This window comes from Mauremys reevesii, linkage group 23 (genome assembly GCF_016161935.1).
Source record: "Mauremys reevesii isolate NIE-2019 linkage group 23, ASM1616193v1, whole genome shotgun sequence".
Classification (NCBI taxonomy): Eukaryota; Metazoa; Chordata; order Testudines; family Geoemydidae; genus Mauremys; species Mauremys reevesii.
In genome coordinates this window covers 8981269-9004918 of record NC_052645.1, presented here as the reverse complement: position 1 = coordinate 9004918, position 23650 = coordinate 8981269, and the positions used below count along the sequence as shown (strand labels likewise).

At 43.3% G+C, this 23650-nt stretch overlaps 1 protein-coding gene across 4 annotated transcripts in view; it reads left to right on the top strand.

The window, feature by feature from the left end:
- Positions 1-23650, top strand: part of ZCCHC17 (zinc finger CCHC-type containing 17) — a 23952-nt gene extending 302 nt beyond the window's left edge. For 2 of the 4 annotated variants that reach the window (XM_039511351.1, XM_039511350.1), the window contains exons 2-8: positions 1633-1807; positions 3760-3817; positions 6490-6590; positions 9909-10000; positions 10816-10916; positions 15002-15141; positions 22242-23650. In XM_039511351.1, the coding sequence (XP_039367285.1) occupies positions 1742-1807; positions 3760-3817; positions 6490-6590; positions 9909-10000; positions 10816-10916; positions 15002-15141; positions 22242-22493 (810 nt within the window). In that variant the 5' untranslated portion in view covers positions 1633-1741 and the 3' untranslated portion in view covers positions 22494-23650. Of the gene's footprint in view, positions 1-377; positions 516-1632; positions 1808-3759; positions 3818-6489; positions 6591-9908; positions 10001-10815; positions 10917-15001; positions 15145-22241 lie in introns of those variants that run through there. The other 2 variants (XM_039511352.1, XM_039511353.1) reach the window with 2 other exon arrangements.

Below are 23650 nucleotides of genomic sequence, written 5' to 3'. Positions count from 1 at the left end.
CAATTCCACCAATTCCCCCGAATCGGGCCCCGCGCCTAAGAGGGCCCCGCGCCCAGTGGCAGGGCCACCAGGGAGGGCAAATGGCCGAATCCCCTTCCTATAGAGGGTAATTTTTTTTAAATTTCGGCGGGCGGCGCTCCGGGTCTTCAGCTGCACTTCGGCGGCGGGTCCTCCTTCAGTGTGGAAGAAGACCCAGAAGTGAGAACTCTCCTCGCCAAGGGACACCACCCGCCACATGAGTACCACAAGACGTTTTTTTTTTTTTTTTTTTTTTTTTTCATCCATGCTGGGGGGCCCCACCCAAAAAAAACGGCCCGACACCCTGCCCACACTTGCGCCTCAGCCCTTTCCTCGACGGGGAGCTCGCCCCCCATCCCCTGGCTGCGGCGCGGGGCGCTGGGCCTCCCCACCCCACATGCTGCCCGCTCGGGCCGCGGTAGCTCCTGCCGTCCCCGGTTACGGCCCGTGTGCTCGGCGCTGTACAGACCCAGCTGGCCCCGCCCCGGGGGCTCGCCGTAAGCGCTCGCTGTGGGCGCTGGGCGGTATGGAAGAGGGGCTGGTGCGGCCACCTCCCGCCACGTTGGTGTGTTTAGTGTTGCCCGCTAAGCCCAGATCGTGGGGCCAAGGGCAGCCTGGAAACGTGACCCGAGGCCAAGCGAAAGGGGGAGAACCGGAGCGCAAATGAAAAGAATCCCGGACGCGGAGTTCCCTTCCCAGAGGACGTGGCGCTTTTCGAGCCATTCTAATGATTTTGGGCCCCTGGCCGCATTATTTTTTAGCCGTTGGGGTTGGCAGTACTGGGGATGCCACAGTGTTTCCTTGCCTGGGTGAGAGCCGCCCCGTGGCGCCGCGCCGCGCTCCGGCTCCGCCAAGCAGTCCGAAAGCTCTAGGCAGGCCCTCGCCTTTTAAAGTGTGACGGCTTAGACGAGGAATTGCGGGGTCTTTTTGTTTACGTTCTGGTTTTCAGGTGTGTGTCGTGGGTAGTAGTGAAGGGAACAGATTATAATCACCCCAACTACAGTCGCTGAAATAAAATAGAAACTACATATGTCTGAGGGTGCTGAATTCTGAAAATGGGGCAAAATTGGCAATTTACAGTCATGGGTACATATTTTGATGTATCTGCCTAGGTACTATAATACTTAGTATTTATGTAGTCCTCTTCATACGTACACCTCAAAGAGCTTTCCAAAGGAGGGTATCGTATCACCGCTTTATAGAGGGAAGAAACTGAGGCACAAACTTAAGTGATTTTCTTATTACACGGCATGCTTTTGGCAGCTGTATCATAGAAGAACCTGGGTCTTCTGGTTCTTTGGCTTGTCTACCCACGGGATTGTACTGCCATAATATATAGCATGAGCACCAGACACTATAGTAATGGAGTCAAGTATCAGAGGGGTAGCCATGTTAGTCTGGATCTGTAAAGGCAGCAAAGAGTCTTGTGGCACCTTATAGACTAGCAGACGTATTGGAGCATAGTATTGGATATTCAGAAATGACTGCCTGTAGTATGAGTGAAAGTGGGGCAGGTAAAAAAACCTCCCTGAAAGGCTTCCTCAAGAGCTTTTTTTTATTTTATTACCAGTGAAGCTATTTCTTTCAACAAGTGGTGTCTTGTCTTCATTTCAGTTATGAATAGGGTTGCTCCACAGAGGGATAACATCTCATAAATGGAATCAAAGTAAACTGCAAGGTTAGGAAAGAATTGTGGAGTGCATGCTCTTAGAAAACTTCCCAAATGAAGTCTATGAGACCTGAGACAATGGAGACATTGCCTGAACTCTATGACGTCTTCCAAGGAGAGGTATGTATTGTCATTGCTTAGGGCCATAAAAAAGATGGGAGACATGAATAGTGCAGGACATTGAGAAAGGATTAGAGCCTTTCATTTTTAAACCACCAGTTCAGAACCAGCCCTAATTACTGGTAACAAAGCTAAGTGACTTATGTGAAATGAGCTGCTATTGTGTACTCTGGTTCATAGAGAACAAGTGTCTACATAACAAAAAGCCACTACCACCACAGCTGCCTCTGACTGACCCCTTACTGGCATTCCCAGTATAGAAACTGAGTACATAGGCTATATAAAGAGAATTCCCCTCTCCTCCTTTTGGTTAGAGTTGATGCACATTGATAGGGATGAGAAGAGGACTTTAGCCTCTTGAGCCACTGCCTTTTACCAGCATTCTCAGATTAAAGAAAAATATTTAACACACTTTTTTTGTAAATATTTTAACTAGTGTTTTGAGAACAGGTTGAGACTCTTATTGCAGGTGTTATTTCATTAGATGTCTTTAAAATAAAACTGATGGGTGAGCCACATTGCTAATGCAAACACCTCCATTCTGAAGAGTAATAACTACTAATTTAAGAGGATTAGCTAAGAATGTGTATTCATAAACATGCTAGTTTTCTTGTAGAATGAGAAAAGCTGTCTTCAGAGAATTGATTCTGATTTTCTCTCAGCCAAGTCTGATTTTTCAACTCAAGTGTGAGGGATCTGAAAATATTATTGCTTTAATTTTGATGTCATATTGAGCTTGGGGATAAAGCTTTTCATCCTGCCTCATGCTGTGAAATACAAGAGACTTTAGCTTTTAAAAGTTGGAAACTGTCTTGAGTTTAATAGCTGCTATCAAGAATATTTGTTGCGCAATCTGGGACAACTCGAAGTCCTGAATTGCAATACTTGAGGCTCACACCACCTATTGGTGCCTGAACTTAACACGAAAATGTGCAGTGCCCTTAGTTTCCCATTCTCCTAGTTAAAAAGGGAAGTGGGATCCTGTCTGCCTTGTTATAATCAAAAGAGCCCTGGGTACTATTTTTCCCCCTTAAGAATGGTAAGAAGAGCACAAAGGCTAGAATTATAGGTGTCAGGGGACTGAGAATGAGTTAAAGAGCCTCTCAAGTCTAGATTGGTTCAACTCCAACATCAGGCCCTAATTCCATAATAAAGCTCTGCATGGGTGGATCCATGCAGCAACTAATTAACTTCAGTGAAGTTCAGTGCAGACTCAGGTGTCTATTTGCACAGAGTTTATTGAATAATTGGGGCCATAGCCAGCAGTGAGCGACCGTCATTACCATCAGATGCTTGTTTGTAATAACTATGTGAAATTAGTTGGTGGGTCTCAGTGCAGGTACTAGTGGACAAGTATCCATTTCAAAACCACTACTGCCACTATTGGCACTGACTGGCCGCCTTTTGGGCAGTCTCGTGAGAGAGGCCTAGGATAGAATAGAGCATGGAAGGAAGGGTTAATTCCCCTGTAATGCTAGGGTGAGTCCCTTCAGAGGCACGCTAGTTTGAAGAGTTAGGGAAGTTTTTGTTGCCTGTCCATTGTCTGTTCCATAGATAAGCATAAGACTGTTTCCACGGCTGTCAGTCTGGCCTCTCAGCACTAAATTTACTCAAATAATAAAATAGTGGAAAACAGAAGTTAAAAATATTGGCTCCTGCTGCTGAATATAGCAAATGTAATTTTTCAAGATCCGTCTGTTATCTTGCAGGGCAGAAAATAATCATCCTGTGCTTTTGTGTGTGTCTGATGCAACGCTATTTGTTGTTATGTAGCTCCCCAGTTCAAAAGCGGATAACCTGAAGCAGACTCATAGAAGGCAAATTAGAAACAGCTGAAACCAAATGAGTGCATGCAGAGAGAGTGGGTTGAAGGGAAGGAAAAAATGAGACAGAAAATGGGTGTATGTACAAGGTTCTCTTTCATTCAATGGATATATTGATTTTCTTCACAGGTTGCTGCTGTAACAGAATATGGGGCCTTTATAAAAATTCCAGGCTGCAGGAAACAAGGTTTGTTTCTCAGACTAGATTTTCAGACTTAGTTTTATGCTGGTTTGCTTAAATCATACAATCCTCCCCTTGCAGAAGGACTTGGCGTCTTAGAAAGTAAGTTGAGTTTCCCGAGTTGATTAAATCCCCCCAGTGTGGGGTTTGGTTTCTTACTGAGGTCTTGAATGTTCCCATTTATGCTATGTAAGGGCTCCAGATACAGTGATGGGGCTATATAAATGCTTGCAGTAATACTGAATATATTCATTTAATATTTTTTTCTGTAAATGAGAATAAGTGCATTTCCAGGTGATTATAGGCTATATTGGAGTGGCATTATAAGGCACTAGACTGGAGTGCAGTAATTCCCTACAGATTCAGGGCCTGGAATGCTTAATTTCTCCTATGAAATAGAATTCATAGATGGAAGGAAAATCATAATGGTAAATCATTGACTGCCACACAGTCCAGGCCAGTGGTCTCCAACCATTTCGGCGGCGATGCTTCTCGATGACGTCGCTTGTCGGTGGCAAGCGACGTCAGCCAGAAGCTTCGGCGGCATTTCGGCGGATGCTCGACCGCCGGCCAGGACGCGGGCGCATTTAGATGCACCGTGTTGGGGACCCCTGGTCCAGGCTTTCTTGGTTATTTTTCATGTTTTTCCTATCAGTTGTGTGAAAGACTTGCACTAACAGGTGAATCTGAGTATACAAGGGAAATAGTTAAACTGTACAGGAAATGATGTCAAATGCACAAGGGAAACAAACTGAAAAAGTTTCTCTGGTCTCTGCATTGCAATGGTACTAGGGGGTGTTACTCGTGACCAAAATAAGTGGAAAGCTTTCCGAGTCAACTGTGACACTAAAAAAAAAAAACAAGAAAAAAAGACTGGGCTTTCCCTTGAGATGTGGTTATACCCTGAAAAATGGCACTATGGGTTCAATAGTTAATCTTGCTAGGACAGTCCCACAACAAATGTTTAGTTTGTGCAAGTTAAAAGGATGATTTATCTACCTGCTAGTTCTGCAATGCTAAGCCAGAGTCGTCAAGTTATGTTTTCTGCCTCTGGTGTTGTCAGCTAAAAAATGTGCTGCTAACACCCGAAACAGAATTAACATCTTGTTTGTTCTCCTCCAGCTCTGTTAAGTCCAGAGGATTGACAGGAATTAAAACTTGTTTGTGCCTCTTAAATTAGCATCCTATCAGACAGCGAAGGTGCTCTTTCTTTGAGTTGTTTTTCTTACTTTTCTTACCAACTGCACTCTCAGATCTAAAATATGCAGCCTCCCATCTTCCCCTTCCCACAAGAGTGATTTGTAGTCAGAAGTAATTAGCATTGGGTTTAATACAGTAGGGACTGCACTCTCACCAAGTTTGCAAATGCCACTAAACTGGGAGGAGTGGTAGATACACTGGACGGTAGGGATAGGATACAGAGGGACCTAAACAAATTAGAGGATTGGGCTAAAAGAAACCTGCTGAAGTTCAACAAGGACAAGTGCAGAGTCCTGCGCTTAGGATGGAAGAATCTCATTCACTGTTACAGACTAGGGACCAAATGGCTAGGCAGCAGTTCTGCAGAAAAGGACCTAGGGGTTACAGTGGACGAGAAGCTGGATATGAGTCAACAGTGTGCCCTTGTTGCCAAGAAGGCTAACGGCATTTTGGGCTGTATAAGTAGGAGCATTGCTAGCAGATCGAGGGACGTGATCATTCCCCTCTATTCGGCATTGGTGAGGCCTCATCTGGAGTAGCGTGTCTAGTTTTGGGCCTCCCACTACAAGAAGGATGTGGAAAAACTGGAAAGAGTCCAGCAGAGGGCAACAAAAATTATTAGAGGGCTGGAGCACATGACTTATGAGGAGAGGCTGAGGGAACTGGGCTTGTTTAGTCTGCAGAAGAGAAGAATGGGGGTGGGGGGGGGGTTAATAGCTGCTTTCAACCACCTGAAAGACAGAACAAGGAATAATGGTCTCAAGTTGCAGTGGGGTGAGGTTTAGGTTGCATTAGGAAAAAACTCTTCACTAGGGGGGTGTGGTGAAGAACTGGGGGGGGTTACCTTGGGTGTGAATCTCCTTCTTCCTTAGTTTTTTTTTTTTTTTTGTTTGAAGCCTGGCTGGGATGATTTAGTTGGGAATTGGTCCTGCTTTGAGCAGGGGGTTGGACTAGATGACCTCCTGAGGTCCCTTCCCACCCTGATATTCTATGATTACGGATGGCTACATTCCATTGAAGTCATAGAGACTTTTGGCCCAGTCTTGCAGTAAGTACCACCTGGCTGCAAGATTCCCATCTGCACAGAGCTTGTTGCTGCACCAGAACCTTACATTTGCATGCACCTTGCTATGCACAAAGACTTGCAAGATCAAACTCTTTGGGGGAAATTACACCAGTTCTATGAGATTGGAATGATATAGGCATTTTTTAGCTGTCAGTTTCTCATTTTGCAAGAGCTGCCCCATTGTGATTTTGGAGCAGATTTTGGTGGGTTTAGCTGGCTGCATTTGGTTTATAAATGATTTTGAAAAACCGATAAACCTAATAAATCTTTATTCTGCATGAAGTGGTGATTGAGTAACCCAGATATTTCATTTCACCTAAGGATACTCCAGCACTTGATGTTCTCATTTTCTAGAGGATATGTTCAACCAAAAACAATGTATTTTATTTTTTTCCCCAAAAACTACCTCTAGGCCTTGTCCATAGAACCCACATGTCAGCCTGTCGGGTGGACAAACCCTCGGAGATGGTAGATGTTGGAGACAAAGTATGGGTGAAGCTTATTGGAAGAGAGGTAAAATTGCTTATGGTGTCTTAAGCACTGTGTAAACTAAGAAAAAAATTGCAACTACAGCAAGCTAATGGTTTTCATGTTATCAGAAGCGTAGTGTTCCAATCACTTTGTTTAGTGCATGATGCTGTTTGTTGTGAACACAAACTAATCATGTTCCTCCTCACATGAGCATTTAAGAACCAACTTTTTGTTTGGTTTGCATGGGCTTGAAAGATCACATGGCATTCTTCATAAAAGTAGGAGTTCATCCTTGATCAAATGTCATCTTGCTTCCCCCCTGCACCATTGTTCAGACTACTGTTTGCTGGTTGGCATGTCACCCTGTAGGTAGTTACATGACTCCTCCTATTGTGTTTGTATATCATGTGAAGTACTTCAGGATTTATTGGGAAGCAAGATGCTACATAAATGTAAACTACGCACTTTTGGAAAGGTTTCTAAACCCATTCTTAGCAGAAGCTGAGAATTCTCTCAATTCTATTTGAGGGAATGATCTTTCTTTGACAGGACACTGCTAATGTTTGTTCTTTTTTTAAAGATGACTTGCAAAATAAACAATAGGGTTTGTACCTTCTTTTGCTTCTTTGTGGTGTCTAAAGAAGGTGTGATGGGATGTGTGTGCAGGGTGGATACATTTTATTAAAAAAACAAAACCGTTTTTATTTAAATCTATTCAAAATTAAATTTGAAAATGGCAACCTACATGAACACCTGAATTTATAATCTATTAAAGTCACTTAAATATATATAAAAATATTAAACAGCACATGTTTGCTGCTGAGTTTTAAAGAAAGTCAGACCAGTTGGTGGAAGTCACTGACTAGGCACCTGAAACCAGATTAAGTACTAACCCAGCTTTTGAAAGCAGTAGCCTTTTCTTCAAGTGCAGAGAGAATATTTTTTTCATTTCGGTTAGTTCAGTTCAATGACTAGTTCAGGGGTTCTCAAACTTGATTGCTCCCCGACCTCCCTGGGTGGGAGGGCTAATGCTAAAGCCTGAGCCCCACTGCCCCGGGTGAGGGGGGCCAAAGCCGAAGCCCAAGGGCTTCAGCCCCAGTAGGGAGCCTGTAACTTGAGCCCCAGATGGTGGGGCTTGGGCTCGCGCTTCAGCCCCTGGCCCCAGCAAGTGTAAGCCAGCCCTGGTGATCCCATTAAAATGGGATCCCAGCCCACAGTTTGAGAACCGCTGGACTAGTTCATTCAAAGTTAAGAAACCAGTTGAGACTTGCAAAAGCAGTGAACTTGTTTTCCTCTTCCAATTGGTGAATTAAAAACTAGTGTGAGAGGATGAGATTTACTAGTTCTAAAATCTTGACAGGAGCAGAAACAATAAGTTAAATTCACCAGCTACAGAAAATGTTTACATTGTTTAATTAATCATTAGTTTTAAGTGTAAAACATGGTTTGATCATCTTTTTTGGTTTCTGGCACATTTAAGATAGCTTTATTTAAAAAAAAATTCCATTCAAATAGAGCTTGAGACAAATCACAAGAGAAAACTAATCAGAGTACTAATTTTAGTACCTGCTGTTTGACATTCTCCTTAGAGATTAGCAGAATGTAAAGATGATAATATGATGAGATTACATCATCTGTTTTCCCCAAATACAGAACAGAAACATTTATTGAACACTTCTACCGTTTCTGCATTATTTTTAATAATTCTTCCATTTCCATCTAGTAATGAACCTGTACCATTGTTAATTCTAGTGATGACTGTCTCAGTTTCGGGGTTAGCTGTACCTTTAACCTCCCCAACCCTGCTTGGCCTTATTGGAGTGCACCCACGTAAGATTTCGGGTTCACAGCCATCATTTATCTTGGGTGGAAGTGTCTCTCCCTCCAGTCCAGGGTTTAGGCTTGCCTTAATCACCCCACAATGTTCTGTTTCCTGGAGGAGCTGTGATAACCCTCCCTCATATAGTAGAACACAATCATGTATAAACCATTCATAAATTTAATCCAATGGTCCACAAAGATACTGCATTCTGTTGCAATCTCTGTTACAACAACATCACAAGAACTGAGAGTGAAAGCTGACCAAGCCAGTGGGGAAGGGATATTAGGTTGGACTGCTAAAAACGCCTTTAAAAAACGAACACATCTTTAATTTGAATGACTCACATTTTGGAGAAAGCATGTCTTTATTAAAGATTCAGCAATCCTGTCTGTTTGAGGTGTGTGTGTGCTAACAATGTGCCATCTTAAATCCACTACCGTGTCTTTCAGAAATCAGGGAAAACCAGAGTTGACATAGAGAATAACTCCCCCCCCCCCCTTTTTTTTTTTTGAGGGTTAGGTAATGGGTGCAGAGACCTTTCAGGCCTTATGCGTACATTATAAAGAAGCACACACAAAAAAAGCAGAGTCTTTAAAAATCCTTTGCAGGTCATAAATCCAATTTTTTTTTAATGTCACTATTGTAATGACCCCTCTACAGAGTTTAACCTTTGTCCTTACCAACTCTTTTTACTCTCTGAAAAACATGCAAGGTAAATGGTTATTGGGTCCCTGGTCTTTGTTTTTAAGGTGAAGGGGAGAGGGACAGTACCAAAGCATTATCTGTTAAAGCACCCAAAAAGAACACATGGACTTCGCAAGTAAATGAATGAAAAATAACTCCCACGTTTTGGTCTGATGCAAATTGCATCAGAGCAGAGCTTCACTGTAACCTGCCCATTTCACTCACATTGTTAGCAAGAATGTTTAAAAGGCTGTGTACTCTAGGGAGATGTCAAGCAACACACCGCCTGTGAAACCCTCCAAGATAATATGGAGAGCAAGAGCTTATTAGGATTCAGAAAAGAGCCTTTTATATGGATAATTAGAACATTCCTATTTACATAAAAGGACAAAAAATTGTAAATGATATAAAGCCTCATGTTCCAAGGCATAAACCAACCACTAACCTGCCTAGGTTCAGGAAGAAACGTCCCTTGTGGTCAGGTTATTCCACAATTGTCCATTTTGGAGTTTCTTGTACACACCCTCCCTCTCCCAAAGTATTTGGTACTGGCCACTATTAAATACCAGATACTGGCTAGATGGGTCTATGATCTGATCCGTTGTGGTGATTTTTATGATCTTATTTCTGAGACAGTTATTTTTAAGTTATATACTCCAGTCCATTAACTAGAACATTGAAGTGTAAATAAAACTAAAATATACTTGTCAAAATTAAAACATTTTGTGATGTATCCTTGACTTCAGAGCGTTCACTTCTTTACTAATTGGCAGTTTCATTCATTCTTTGTGGGTTTCCCTGTAACTCGGTTCTGCTATGACTTGTTTTTTTCCCTCCATGTCTGTCTCTTTCAGATGAAAGATGACAAGTTGAAGCTGTCTCTTTCCATGAAGGTCGTCAACCAAGGAACAGGAAAGGACCTTGATCCAAACAATGTTGCCCTTGAGTAGGTAAATCTGCTCTGTTGGGTATAACGAATCAGCCTGGCGACCATTGCTTCCTTTTGTTCCCTGCCCTCCCATTACAGTGACTGTCCCAGTCCTCCTGCCAGGAAGGAGGCGGCAGCTCCCTCCTGAGCCCATCAGTGCCGCTCTGAAGCGAATTGGAGGAGTCACTAAAGAATAATCTAAGATGTTCCCTCTGCAGCACTGTCAGCAAAGGACTGCATTCGAATACCAAATTTCAGCATGCTAACACAACGTGCTGTTCATAATGACCTCTCCATAACAATCTTTCTTCCTGTGCTGAGGGTGTATTTATTTCCTGTGAGTTTACAGCCCTGCAAAATTGTCCAAACACTTACCATCCCAGGCACAAAATCTCCTCGCCTGCCCTTTATTGTGATGGCATTTTACTACTCCGTAAAAAATAATTATTTTATCCCAGGCATATGTTTGGGCATATTATGTGTACGTCTGTATTAGTGTAACTAGGGCAGCTGTGAGTTAGCTTTGAATGTGATGGCCTTATACTTTGGCTATGTGTGTTTGCCTGTATTCTGTGAATCTGACCCTGAAATGAGTCCTCTTATACCAAGAAACAAATAGGGAGCAAGTGTAATATGCTGTCTGTGGCTTCCTCCACCAAGTAGTCAACTGCATTCTGCAGAATAGTCGCTTTTATTTAGCTGCCTAGCTATGGATTTAAGAGCTTAACTTCAGGCAGCCATGTTTGAACACTTTGGTCTGAGCTTCCAAGTAAATGCATGGGGTTAGAGGTGATGCAGATTGGAAAAGAAAAATAGTTCTTTTCTTTCCACAGTCAGGATGAGCGGAAGAAACGTTCATTCAGAGACTACACTAGTCAGAAGATTACCCTGGAAGCTGTCTTGAACACTGTCTGCAAAAAATGTGGTTGCAAAGGTACATTTGTGCTGTTTCCATTCTTGTTCTATTGTTCTAGTTTTTTGTCTTGACCTTCATTATGGAGGTATCAGTAGTGACTCTGCAGTTATGGCTGTGTTGATATATTCAGTTAAAGCATGCTACCCTTTTTTTTTTTTCTCCCTGTAAAGATTGAATTTAGGTCTCCAAACTTAACTCTTCAGAGGACAACTGAAATTTCTGTCATTTCTAACTATTGCAGGGGAAACATTTAGAAATGCTCATTCTTAAAGATTTGATTCTCACCGCCATGCTCTTTTGAACTTCATCTAGCTAAAGAGCCCGTTGCTATAGATTCCAAACTTTTCTCCCTCACACACATTGCATTTCACAGCAAGGATACTGTTCTAATTTTACACTTGAACAGAAAAACTATTATTTCCTTAATTCATCCTAACTGCTTGCTATTTCAAGAAAAGCCAATGGAACTGCTTAGTTCCATCAGCTACTAGGAACTGAATGCATGCTTGTGAGCAGTTCTATGTTAGAATCTCTACCCAAACACTCAGTTTTAATGTGTGTGAGATAAATAAGTTTGGAAGAATTAGATTTTTTTTATTGGTAAACATTGATTTCACCAAACACACAGAGACCAGCACAAAAGATTTCCATATATGTTAATGAAACTTATAGATGGGCAAAGACATTAAGATGCTGCATGAAAATGAGTTTGTCTTCCAAGGGAAAGTGGGGGCAAAAAACCTAACTGGCTTCAAGCCTGAGTTTGATAAGTTTATGGAGGGGATGGTAGGATGGGACTGCCTACGATGGCACATGGCCTATCGGCAACTGCCAGTAACAAAAATCCCCAACAGCTGAAGATAGGACACTAGGTGGGGAGGCTCTTGAGTTACAGAGAATTCTTTCCAAGTGTCTGCTTGGTGCGTCTTGCCCACATGCTCAGGGTTTAACTGATCAACATATTTGGGGTCGGGAAGGAATTTTCCTTCTGGTCAGATTGGCAGGGACCCTGTAGGTTTTCCACCTTCCTCTGCAGTATGGGGTAAGGGTCACTTGCCGGTTTAAACTAGTGTAAATTGTGGATTCTCTGTAACTTGAAGTCTTTAAACCATGATTTGAGGATTTCAGTAACTCAGCCAGAGATTAAGAGTTTATTACAGGAGTGGGTGGGTAAGGGTCTGTGGCCTGCAATGTGCAGATCATCAGACTAGATGATTATGCTGCTTCTTTCTGTCCTTAGTCTGAGTCTGAGATACTTTGCATATTTTGATGTGAAGTTCACAGTTTGTGTTCAACAGTTAATAAAGCTTTGCCTTTTTGAATCTCAGCATCTACTATTAAATCATTCTGCAAAATTATGGGGTTTCAGAACTGTAAACATTAAATTGATAAAAATAGGAAAATGCATAAAAATAAAGATATCTGTCAAAATCGTAAAAAAATTAATATTGAATTCTGCGAAGCCTAGATATGAGAGTTGTAGGGAAGTGAATCTTGGCTTAACTGGGGGTTTCTTTAACATACAGTGATTTTGTTGATGGGTCATATACTTGAGCAACCTTAGTCCTAATTAAGTATTTTGCCTGTGGAATTTGTACCATGCCCTATTTGTTCTCATATATTACATGGTCATTGGCTAATAGTTATGCTGGACTTTTAAACCGTGCTAAGAAAGCTTAATAAGTACACATTTAAAAGCAGTTTCTGCTGATGCTAAATATAGTTACCTGTCCAGTATGGACTGCACACAACCATCTTGAAAATGCTGCTAAAAACCATTTTCTAAACTAGATTCCTAACTATGGTAATGGTTTTAAAGCATTGTTTTAAAAATGGCTTTGTCTGGTCCAAATTAGCTAGGCAAGATGTGTTGGCAGGTACTATTTTTAGAGCTTAGCCATTGGTGTGTGCAGGGTAGATCCAAAATGAGGCTAATTTCCAAACCTAAGCAGTTGTTTCTGTATGGCTTGCCAGAATTTGATTTCTTTTTTTTTAATTCTACTGATAATATCTATTTGTTTTTTAAGTATTTGTAGTTTTGTCCATTTAAATTTTCAGTTGTCAGAAATTGTGGGGGCATCAGACAATTATTTAATGGCAGCAGACTTTGAGATTCAAAAAGGGAAAGCTTTATTAACCTTTGAACACACACTGTCAACATCGCCTGTCAAAATATACAAAATATCCTTCAATCAAACTGAGTTCTCATGCAGCATTTTTCTTACTTTGCCTATCTTTGTTTCATTATTATCAATGGAAATATTTTTTTCATTGGTTTGTGTGTGTACAGTAAAATTGACACTGATTAAAACCCTACTTAAGATGCTTGGCTGGAAAGACATTCCCATTGTCATGAAGGGCTTCCCTGACACAGGCTTATTCCCTCTGCCATATGCCCCTTCTGTTGTTGAAGCCCCTGCGCAGATAAGTCTCTCCCATAGTTCTTTGTTCAGACACCGGGACACTGGGTTTATCTGATTAATCCCTCTTAAGTGACCTGTGTTCTATTCAGTACCCTGGGCTGGTTAATCAGTGCAGATTAAACCAGTTGAACATTAAAGGAAACAAGCATTGTAACAAGAGATTGTCACTGCTGCATCTAAGAAAAAACAATGGTTTAAATGTCTGAAATGAGAAACCACCATCTTTAGTTTTACAAGGCAAATCGGGCAGAATTCTGGTCCCAGTTTCCAAGAATTTTAAAATACTGAATTTTATATATCTATAAAATATATATACACAAAAAATTGGCTACAATTAATTGTAAATTAACCAAAGCATATTTTAAAAATAATTCTCCAACATATTTAATATTTCTCTCTTTTGGCCCAGTTATCTCAATGCTCCTCCATCTCTGTGAAGCACTGTTATCCCCATTTTACGAATGAGGAAACAGACAGAGAAGTGAAATGACTTTTTCCCAAGGTCATATAGGAAACCAGTGGCAGAGCCAGGAACAGAATGCAGGACTTAAGTCCTATTCTAGTGTCCTATCCACTGAGTCATCTGCCTGAAACTCTGCTTTTGCATGGGGCCAAAGTTCTCTCATTCCTGCCTCCTGCTGGGATGTTTAGAGCTATAAAATAAGGTGGCAACCTCAAATGAGAGGCAACGAGCACTGAATGGAGTTTGAAGTAGTGATGGATTTTTAATAACATGGTGACAGCATCTTCCATCTGTCCCTTTGTAGAGAATGCAGCCTGGACGTACTAACATAAGGTCAAATTGATGAGCAAAACAAAAACAAATGTGTGTCTTGGTCACTTTCATTATCTTTAGTGTTGGTCAGTTTCAAAGGGCTCCAACTGTGAAGAGCAAGTTCATTTATTATTATTAGGGCTCTGTGTCTGTCATGGAGGTTGCGGAAGTCACAGATTCTGGGACTTTCCACAAGCTCCGGGACTTCTGCAGGGTCAGTGTGGCTGAACCCAGGGCCGCCCAAACAGCTGGCTCCAGGGTCAGCCGCTCTGGCAGCCACCAAAACAGCTGGAGCAGCCCCGTGTACAGCCAAACCAGTCGGAGCAGCTGCGGCCCCGGCAGGCTGGCCAGAGCGGCGGCAGGCTGGCCAGAGCGGCCGCAGGCCCTTCCCGCCTCGCCAGCATCTCTCCCCCCACAAGATTTAATCACAGGTATTTTTAGTATAAGTCATGGGCAGGTCACAGGCCATGAATTTTTGTTTATTGCCCATGGCCTGTCCATGACTTTTACTAAATATACCCATGACTAAATCGTAGCCTTAATTATTCTTGGTATTATAATGACACCTAGAGATCAACTGAGATCAGCACCCCATTGTAGTAGAGCTAGAAACTGGCCCTGCCCTGGAGAGCTTTGTCTAAACAAAGGCTGGGAGGAGGAAGAAAAGCACAGTGGAGGGGAGTGTTTTACCTTAGCTCTCACAGCAGATAGAGGGGAGCAGCCCAACGCTCGGTATTAAGAAGGCATTCTATCACTTCTAAGGATATTTTATTTTAAGATCAACAGACTGAAGTAATCAGTATGGAAATATGCTCCAAGTAGAACCGTCATTGTGCTCCTCAAAAGAAATAGCCCAGAAAGGGGGATTCATTTTGCTCTCTTCCATTTCCAACGTCGTTTTGCAGGTCATTTTGCCAATGAATGTTTCGTGCAGCCTGGGGGAACCAAGTATAGTCTGATACCGGAGGAGGAGGAGGAGGAGACAGCAGAATATGAAGGTGATAAAAAGTCCAGCCATGCTGAGAATTCTTCAAAGAAAAAAAAAAAGGTACAGGTTGTATCCTTGTTGATGATAGACCACAGAAAAATGGGCCAGGTTACAAGTGAGGCCCTAGGGAGGAAGTTAACCTACATTGCAAAGTGATAACAAGCAGGCAGCTCATTGCTTTGGGAAAGGGATAGATTTTGGTTTTGCACCGTTTCTGTGGTGAAATGGACAATTTATGCAAGTTTTTTCTAGCTGACTTGTTCATTTTTAATAAATTTAGCTTGGATATTTGAGATGCTTGTTACCATACTCTTACAGTCTCATTGGTTTCCAAGTAGTCCACTTGTCCATTCTTTCATTCTTTTCTCCAGAAAAACACGTGATAGAACTGAGCTACCATCTAGTGAAGTAACTCTAACTCGGTCCCGATATTTTCCCCTTAACATCTGGTCACCCTAACCCTTCCCCTCACTCTGCCTCATTCTTCTCTCTCTACTTTTTCTTTTGTCTCTGTGCTGCTGCTTTCAGTTTTTGTTACATATGAACTGATAAGCAATTAGCATCTTATCAGCCTGCCCTCCTGTTGAGGGATACACTCCTGCTTTATTTGTCTAAATAACGACACACTTTTTGTCCTAACTGCAACTTTTCAGTGTCCTTATGTTTGCAAATATGGAGTGAGCTCTTTTCGCATGGGCTCTGCCCAGTCTGGTCCCTTTACACTGGTTGATTTTTTATCTTTTGAAGGGGAACAAATCTAAGGAAGCACTGCCATTCCTCTGCTGCAGTAATATAGGTGATTAAACTGAGGTGCAGAGCAGTGAAATGACTTGCTCAAGATCACAGACCATGTTTGGTGTGAGAGCCAGGACTGTAAGTCTGAAGTTCTTGCATCCCAGCCTCCTGCTGTCTCCACTAGACATGCTGTGTTAGGTTCTTAGTTAGTTACATTGGACACAGAGCAGATCCATAAAAGGGTAGAGTTTTATTCTGGATTTTCACACGTTTCACTCATATTGGAACCTGGGCTACCACCTTGTTGTTTTCCTAGTTATGTGCTTCATTTCCTTATGCTGAATCAGGTTTTTTAACTTTGCCCTCTAATTAAGCTGCAGAGATGTTCCCCCTCATTGGCTGCTGGCTTGGAAGGAATCATTCTGTTTGTAGTGTCATGAATTATGTAACTATACCAGCTGGCTTGACTATTCATTTCTATTTCCTCACCAAGTGACTACACAGCACTAACAGCTGTGACAGGCAGGAGTGATTTACAGCAAGGCTGTTCCAGCAGAACTCTCCATGAGCCCCGGGATGGGCTCGAGGTTACTGGAGAACATCTTCCCTAAGATAATAAGCAGCGCTGTCAGCTTCAGTGACTCTTGGCTTCTCCCGTTACATTCCTCCCTAGAAGGGAGTGTAAATCATTCTTTATATGACAGAAACAATGAAAAGGTTATAGTTAGGGCTCCCATTACTTTGCTGCCTCATCTCCCTCTGTCCTTCCGCTCCTTGAAGCATGTTCACAGCCAGACCTTGAGCCTTGTTAAGTCTTTCAACCGGTTGAACTAAAAAAGTAAAATAAAATGAGTCTTTGTCAGATGTACTGAGATCCCTTACTGAGAATGTACTGAGACGCTCGTTATCTCTAGACTGATTCCTGCCTCTGGAAATTTCCACCACATGCGTCTGACGAAGTGGGTATTCACCCACGAAAGCTGACGCTCCAATACTTCTGTTAGTCTATAAGGTGCCACAGGACTCTTTGTTGCTTTTTGAGATCCCTTGTTCATCTCTTCTCATGACAAGCAACCACGAATAGCCCAGGATGTCTCCAGCCAGCAGGCCTGTGCCCAGGTGATTCACATTATGGATGCTGTGCAGTGGTCTTACCTTTACCTGGAGGAGGGAAGTGGACTCTGCGCCCCCCCCCCCCCCCCCGCCCCGCTGCTTTGTGACTTTTTTCATGAGCAACAAGGGCTAGCTTCATCCCCACAACACCCCATATTTCCTTTCATGCCAGCCCTGTCATGCTTTAATCACTGGACAGTTAACTTGTTCTTTAACCCCATTGTTGATTTAATGTTTGTTAATAGAGGCTACATGCTCAGAAGTATTGTGTTCTCTGTGTACTGCTTAGTATCAGTTAATAGAGCATTACAGTGGCTGGATGACTTCAGTCTAAATGAGATACACATAGCAAGGGGTGGCAACGAACAAAGGGGAGAAGGGAGTTGTGGCAGAGACAAGTTACAGTTGGGGAAAATCCTGATACAGTACGCCCATTGTTAGCATATATCTTGCTAGTGCCCAGGGGAGGGGAGGTCAGAAGACCCTCTCAGAAGCAGGCACAGTGAAGAGTGAGCTCATGCTTACCCGTGCAACAGTCCCACAGCAAATAAATGACGCTCAAATATCTGTAGGAGATGACTATCGCTCAGTGTAAACCTTATATTGGCTGCATTTCCTGTGATCTGGGAGTGATGGAGTTTGTGTAGCTGATCTTTGAAGTTGTTCTTTTTCAGTTGGCACAAATATTTTTTTTTTTCAGGCAGTGGTTTAATTTCACCAGCCTGGGTTTGCATGCTTGGCGTTCCTTCTACCCAGGAAACCTCCATTCCCCTCCCCCCCCTTTTCAACCTTGAACTCTATGGAAAAACGCAAAACAGCCCCTAGTGCATGATGATCCATTCCTCAGAGTTTTGTGGATAAAAGCATTGAACTCTGACTCAGGAGACTTGGGTTCTGTTCCCAGCCCAGCAACTGGCTTGCTGGGTGACCTACGGCAAGTCACTTCCTCTCTGCCTCAGTTTTCCCATCTGTAAACAATGGGAATAAAATGACGCTAACCTCGTTTTGTAAAGTGCATTGAGATCTGCTGATGGAAAACCACGCAGAAGAGCTAGGCCAGCATCGTCTATACTGAGCACAAAGCTGGGAGCCAAATTGACAGAGCCCTGTGCAGATACAAATTTATATCCGTGGATGCAAATCTGTATCTGCAGAACCGCAGGGCTCTCCCCAGGAACCACAGCGGTGAAAGGAGCAGAACATGGGGCCGCCTCTCCCAGGAGCCAGTGCCCCGTGCTGGCAGCTCCTCCGGCGTAGCTGTACCTCCCCCAGCCCTGCCCTGATCCCTTCCATGCAATTGTCTGTGTCTACTATGTGAGGGCACGCATGCCGCTAGAACATAAGAGCACGACCAGGGACAGCTGCCAGCGAACCTGGTGCCCACCCCAGTGGGCAGGACTGGGGTCGGTAGAGCCACACCTGAGGAGCTGCCAGTGCAGGGCACTGGCTCCTGAGAGCAGTGGCCCCACGCTCTGTTCCTTTCGCCACTGCGGTTCCCGGGAGAGCCCTGCAGTTCCGTGGATACCAATTTATATCCACAGATATCTGCATCTGTGGGTATAAATTTGTATCCGCCCAGAGCTCTACAAATTGATGTTTGTTTGTAAAGCACATCAGAATTGCTTAGTATTGTTAAAGCCAGTTCGTGGTGCTGGTTGGCCTAGAATGTGGGATGTGCTCCCACATTGTGCTGTATCCTCACAAGAGCACATGGACTGGAAAGGCAGCATCACATTCTTAAGGAAAAACTGGTCATCTTGGTGTTTCACTAACTACCTCCTAGAATACGTGGGTGCAATGTCGCACTCATTTGGAAATTTTGTTTAGAAATGCTCTAATTCTGTGGAAGTGTTGGTTACGTAAAAGCAGGAAGATTGAACTGGGGAAAGCTCAACACGCCAAGACATCTGGGAATTTGCTCATGCTGCCTCAAAAAGGACAAGACAGATGGCCCCTTCTGAATTTACCATTTCCCTGTTCAATCTCACCCACCGGTAGCAACACCTGTCAGCGTTATTGTCAGAGAGACCGAGTATAAAGCAAACTTTTGTTAAGCAGCTGCCTAACTCATTACCCCACCACATTTCTTAGAGTTCTTTTAATTTCAGTTGCTTAACTAAACAAAAATGATTTGAAAGTAGATTTATAGAGTTTATTAAATACCCCCTTAACACTTGCAACTAATAGTGTAGGATAGAAGGCAAAAACAGTATTGGACTATGATTTGGTTACATAAATTAGAACATTGGTTGATACAACTGTTTAGGTTTTCAGAATAAAATTACACACCCATAATAGAGAATAATTCTTATACTCAGTTACTGTCTTGGAAAGGTGACTGTGTTAGATTTTTGACTCAGTCCCTCATCCTCACTTGCCAATTAGTTATGAACTTTGGTGTTGCTAACACAACAGAGAAAAAACAAACCAAGGCTTGATCACAAGACAGTTTGGTCAATTATTTACATTCCAGTTCACCAAGATCTCCTTCCCGATAGATCTGGTGCCCACTTCCCAGTGAATGATAATCTCAGGATCAGATAAACACTCCTAACTACCGAAAATAAACTCCTACGATATGATAGACTGAGAGCAGTGCAAGAAATTTGAACACTTGGTCTCATTTTATATCTACATAGAGAACTTGAAAAGCAGTATGAAACCATTAACTAGGGTAAACACCTGTACAGTTCTACAGTTGGTAGTTAACAGTACATGTAGGTAACAGTAACTTCTTCAGTTTTAAAGCTACTTTACCACAAACTTAATTGGAACCTGTTCTAAAACAAAGACACACACACACTAACTCTGTCAGTCTGTAGAGCACATACACAAGCATGTAAGCTTCCTCACTCATTAGGCACTTTGTTTCAAGAGGTGGTCATTGAGTGATTTGGGTAGTCACCCAAGAGAAAGTTTGTATTACTTCTCACCAGATCTTTACTCAGCCACCAGCCTTCAGCTCAGTTATTATTCACAGCAGGAGTTAATGCTGCAAACTTAGGTGGGGCGAAGGACAGACAGGATTATAGTCTCTTTCTGATGAACTAGCAGGCAACCTGAATTGCTGGAAATTAGGAGAGAGTTAAAGGTGCCTATCCAAGATAGGTACTTGGAGTCACCAGGAGGACACCCAGGTGGCCGGCCCAGGACCTCCGTCTTCTCCTTTCTAGGCATCTTTGGCTTTTGGGGAGCAAGGTGCTGAAGAAAACAGGCTGTTTTATCCTATCCCATGTGATCCAACGTGGTTCCTCCTCTTGGAGGTGCTGATATGGACCATTCCGATGGTGACTCCTATTCTTTGATGCTTTTTAAACTTATTCTAATAGTCCATTCATTATACAATACAAAGTCACCTCAAGAACTGTTGTTCTCCAGCAGGATGGAACAGCTGTATAAACCTTCCATTTTGTTCTCCTTGTTTTAACAATAATAGGACCTTAGTATGTATGACTGAGCTGAGTCTGTGTTATTAAACAAAGTTACATTTCTGATTATTCCCTTCTGTGATCAAGTGACCTTATAGACACACTGTTTGGCTTCAGTTGCTTTTATTTACTGCCTGTTTCAGCAGAGGTGTATTTTGCTAGTGTTATGGGATAGGCGTGCTTGATTGTAAACATTAGCCTTACTTCTTCACTTTATTACTAAATTAAATCAATATGAACACAATCCCTTGCCCTCTCTAACAGGATTCCCCATCACATAAACCTGTCATTAAAGTTTCTTCATCCAATTAAACGTAAGAATTGCCTTACAGGATCATACCAGCTGTCTGTTCAGTTCAGTATCCTCTGTCTGACTGCTTCAGGGGAAGAAATCCTGTTCTGCCAGTTATGGGGTAACCTGGGCCTAGTAGTCAGAAGTTGCTTCATGTCTCAAAACATGAGAGTTTAGATCCTTTTCCTAGCTCTCTCTAAAAATATTAATTATAGCAACATTGGCTATTCTTGTTCCCCATGTCAACGTCCAGTCCTTTTTTTGAATCCTGCAAAATTCTTGGCCTCAGAGGTCTGGCTGTAGAAATGGGAGGGTAGGTTATCCTAAGTTGCTTCATGCCTAATAAGGTATGTGTTGGACAGGTCCACTGAAACAAGGTTTTGCTTTGAGTAGCCATGAGTGAGAGCTAGGATTGCGCCTTTGGTGAGGTGGTGTGTTTGTCCCCGCCTTTCACAGAAAGATTAATTGGCAAGACTTGAGAAGAGCATCAACATTGATTAAGGAGCTGGAGGCAAGTGAATCAGGAGGAAATATTAAGAGCTAGACAGCACAGCACATTCAAGAGGTTATCGTCACAGCCATAAAGGCAGGAGACTATTTCTTTTCAAATGACGCTTCCATTCCCCACACTAATGGGGCACCCAGTCTGTATCAGCTCCATTGACGCTTACTCCTAACTGTGCTCCTTTGTACCACCTTCAACTATTCTGATGGATGCCCCTGTTTCATTTTTTTGTACCCTTCGTATCCCTCTAGCCTCCGTGTACCCTCACTCACCTGTGCTCTAACCCAGGAGTTCTCAGTCCTTTTCTTTGAGACCCTCTCCCCCCACACTCATACAAATGCTTGTAAAAACTCTATAGCCCACCTCTGCCACAGCAACTGTTTTTCTGCTTATAAAAGCCAGAGCCAGTGTTAGGGGGTAGCAAGCAGGGCAGTTGCCTGTGGCCCCACACCACAGGGCGCCCCGCAAAGCTCAGTTGCTCAGATTCTGGGGCTCCAGCGAGTCTAATGCTGGCCCTGCTTGGCAGACCTCCTGAAACCTGTTCACGCCCCCTGGGGGCCACAGAACCCTGGTGGAGAACTGCTGCTGTAAGGAACAGGCCCCAAGGGTTCCCTGACAGGCTTAAGGGTTCAGTTACTTTCACATTTGGGGAAGGCGGGGGGAGATACAGAGACTGGTTTTAGACCAGCTAGTTTAGAAACCCACGTTCTGAATAAACTAGGGCCTGATCTTGCCAACTACCACCCAAGTGAGTCATCTGTATTTGAATAGTCTCTGACTTCAGTGGGACTAGGCATGTGAGTAGGGATTACTTGCCCGAGTAACAGTTTGAAGGATTCAGGTTTGTGCTTTATCAAACAGCCCCCACTGTGGTAACTGTCTCACCCCAGTTTGCTGATATGGTTTGACATGTCAGAACTATTTAACTGCTGAGTAGCTGGAGCAGCATCCCATCCTGTTCTTCCTGGATAGCAGCAGGCTGTGTGTTAAGAAATGACCTGACGTTCTCATTCTGAAAAGCAGCTCGCTGCCTTAACCGGTGAGCACTTTGCAACCCGTGTGGCTTTGTCTCCTTCTTGCCGACAGGAAAAGAAGAAGAAAAAGAAACACAAGAGCAAGAAGTCATCAGAGTCCGACAATTCAGACAGCTCCGACTCGGACAGTGATGGGGCTCAGCCAGCCAGCAAGAGGGCCAAGCGTTCGGAGAAAGCCAGTAAGCCTCAGAAGAAGAAGAAGAAAAAGAAGCACAAGAAAAAGCACAAGGAATGAGGAGGAGAGGAGCTTGAAAGGGGCACTGGTGTTGTCAACTCCCTGCCTGCCTGCTCTAGCCTTCTAGAGTAAACCACCTGGAGAGCGTAGAGTTAAATCACTACACGCTTGTTTGAGGGATGAAGAACTTCCTTCTAAAAGCAGCATTCAGCCATTGATGTTAAAGATGTTGACTTTGAAATTAATTATCCACTATAAAGTTACACAGGCTGCAACTCTCCTGCTGAGAGCCCAGTGGTTGTACCTGCCAAAATAGATTCATTAAACCTATTCATCAGTGACTCTCCCATCCTGTAAAGCTTCAGGTTCCTCTGAGTGAGCTGCCAGGGCTGCAGTGAGCTCCTTTGAAACAGCAAGGAGTGTGCAGGACAGCAGCAGCGTATCCAGTGCCTGTCAAAGGGTGACAGCTGTGCCACTTTTGGTCCCTGCCAACCAGTCCCTGCAAAACATTAGAGGGAGCCACTCCCACACCCTGTCAGCTAATTGTCTAGTCATAGGCACTGTCTCCCTGCTGATTGTTACAGTTATCACCCCTCTGCATCTCAGTCCCGCCCTATGGACTGTTTTTGTATCAGTGTAACTCTGGCTAGGGGTGTGATTTTTGTTACCAATAGAGTTATACTGGTACAACTCCTAGTGTGAACTCAGTTATGCTGGTATAAATGTCCTTATCATAGGCACCGACTGCATGGGTGCTCTGGGGCTGGAGCACCCATGGAAAAAAAAATAGTGGGTGCTCAACCCCACCAGCAGTCCCACAGATCAGCTCCTCCCCCAGCGCCTCCCAACCGCCCTAATCAGCTGTTCAGTGGTATGCAGGAGGTGCTTGGGGAGAGAGGGTGGGAAGAGGTGGGGTGGAGTGGGGGCAGGGCCTGGGGCGGAGCGGGGGTCCAGCACTCCCAGGGAATCTCAAAGTTGGCGCCTCTGATGCAGCTTATTCCCTTGCCATATGGGAATGGCTGTACCAGTATAAGTCATCTTTATACGAACGTACATCCACTGTAAGGGGATTGTGTTGCTGTAACTACACTGGGATAATAAAAGCAGAACCATTTTTGTGTGTAGACAACCCCTCGATCTTTCCGTTCTGCCTGTTAGCAGTGGAAGAGGGTTGGTAACAAATCAGCTAAATTATGTTATGGAGACACTCAAGGTAAACATTAGCTTTGTCAGTATTGCTAGCTGTGTAAATTCTGAAAAATAAACCTCTGAAATGCTAAATTA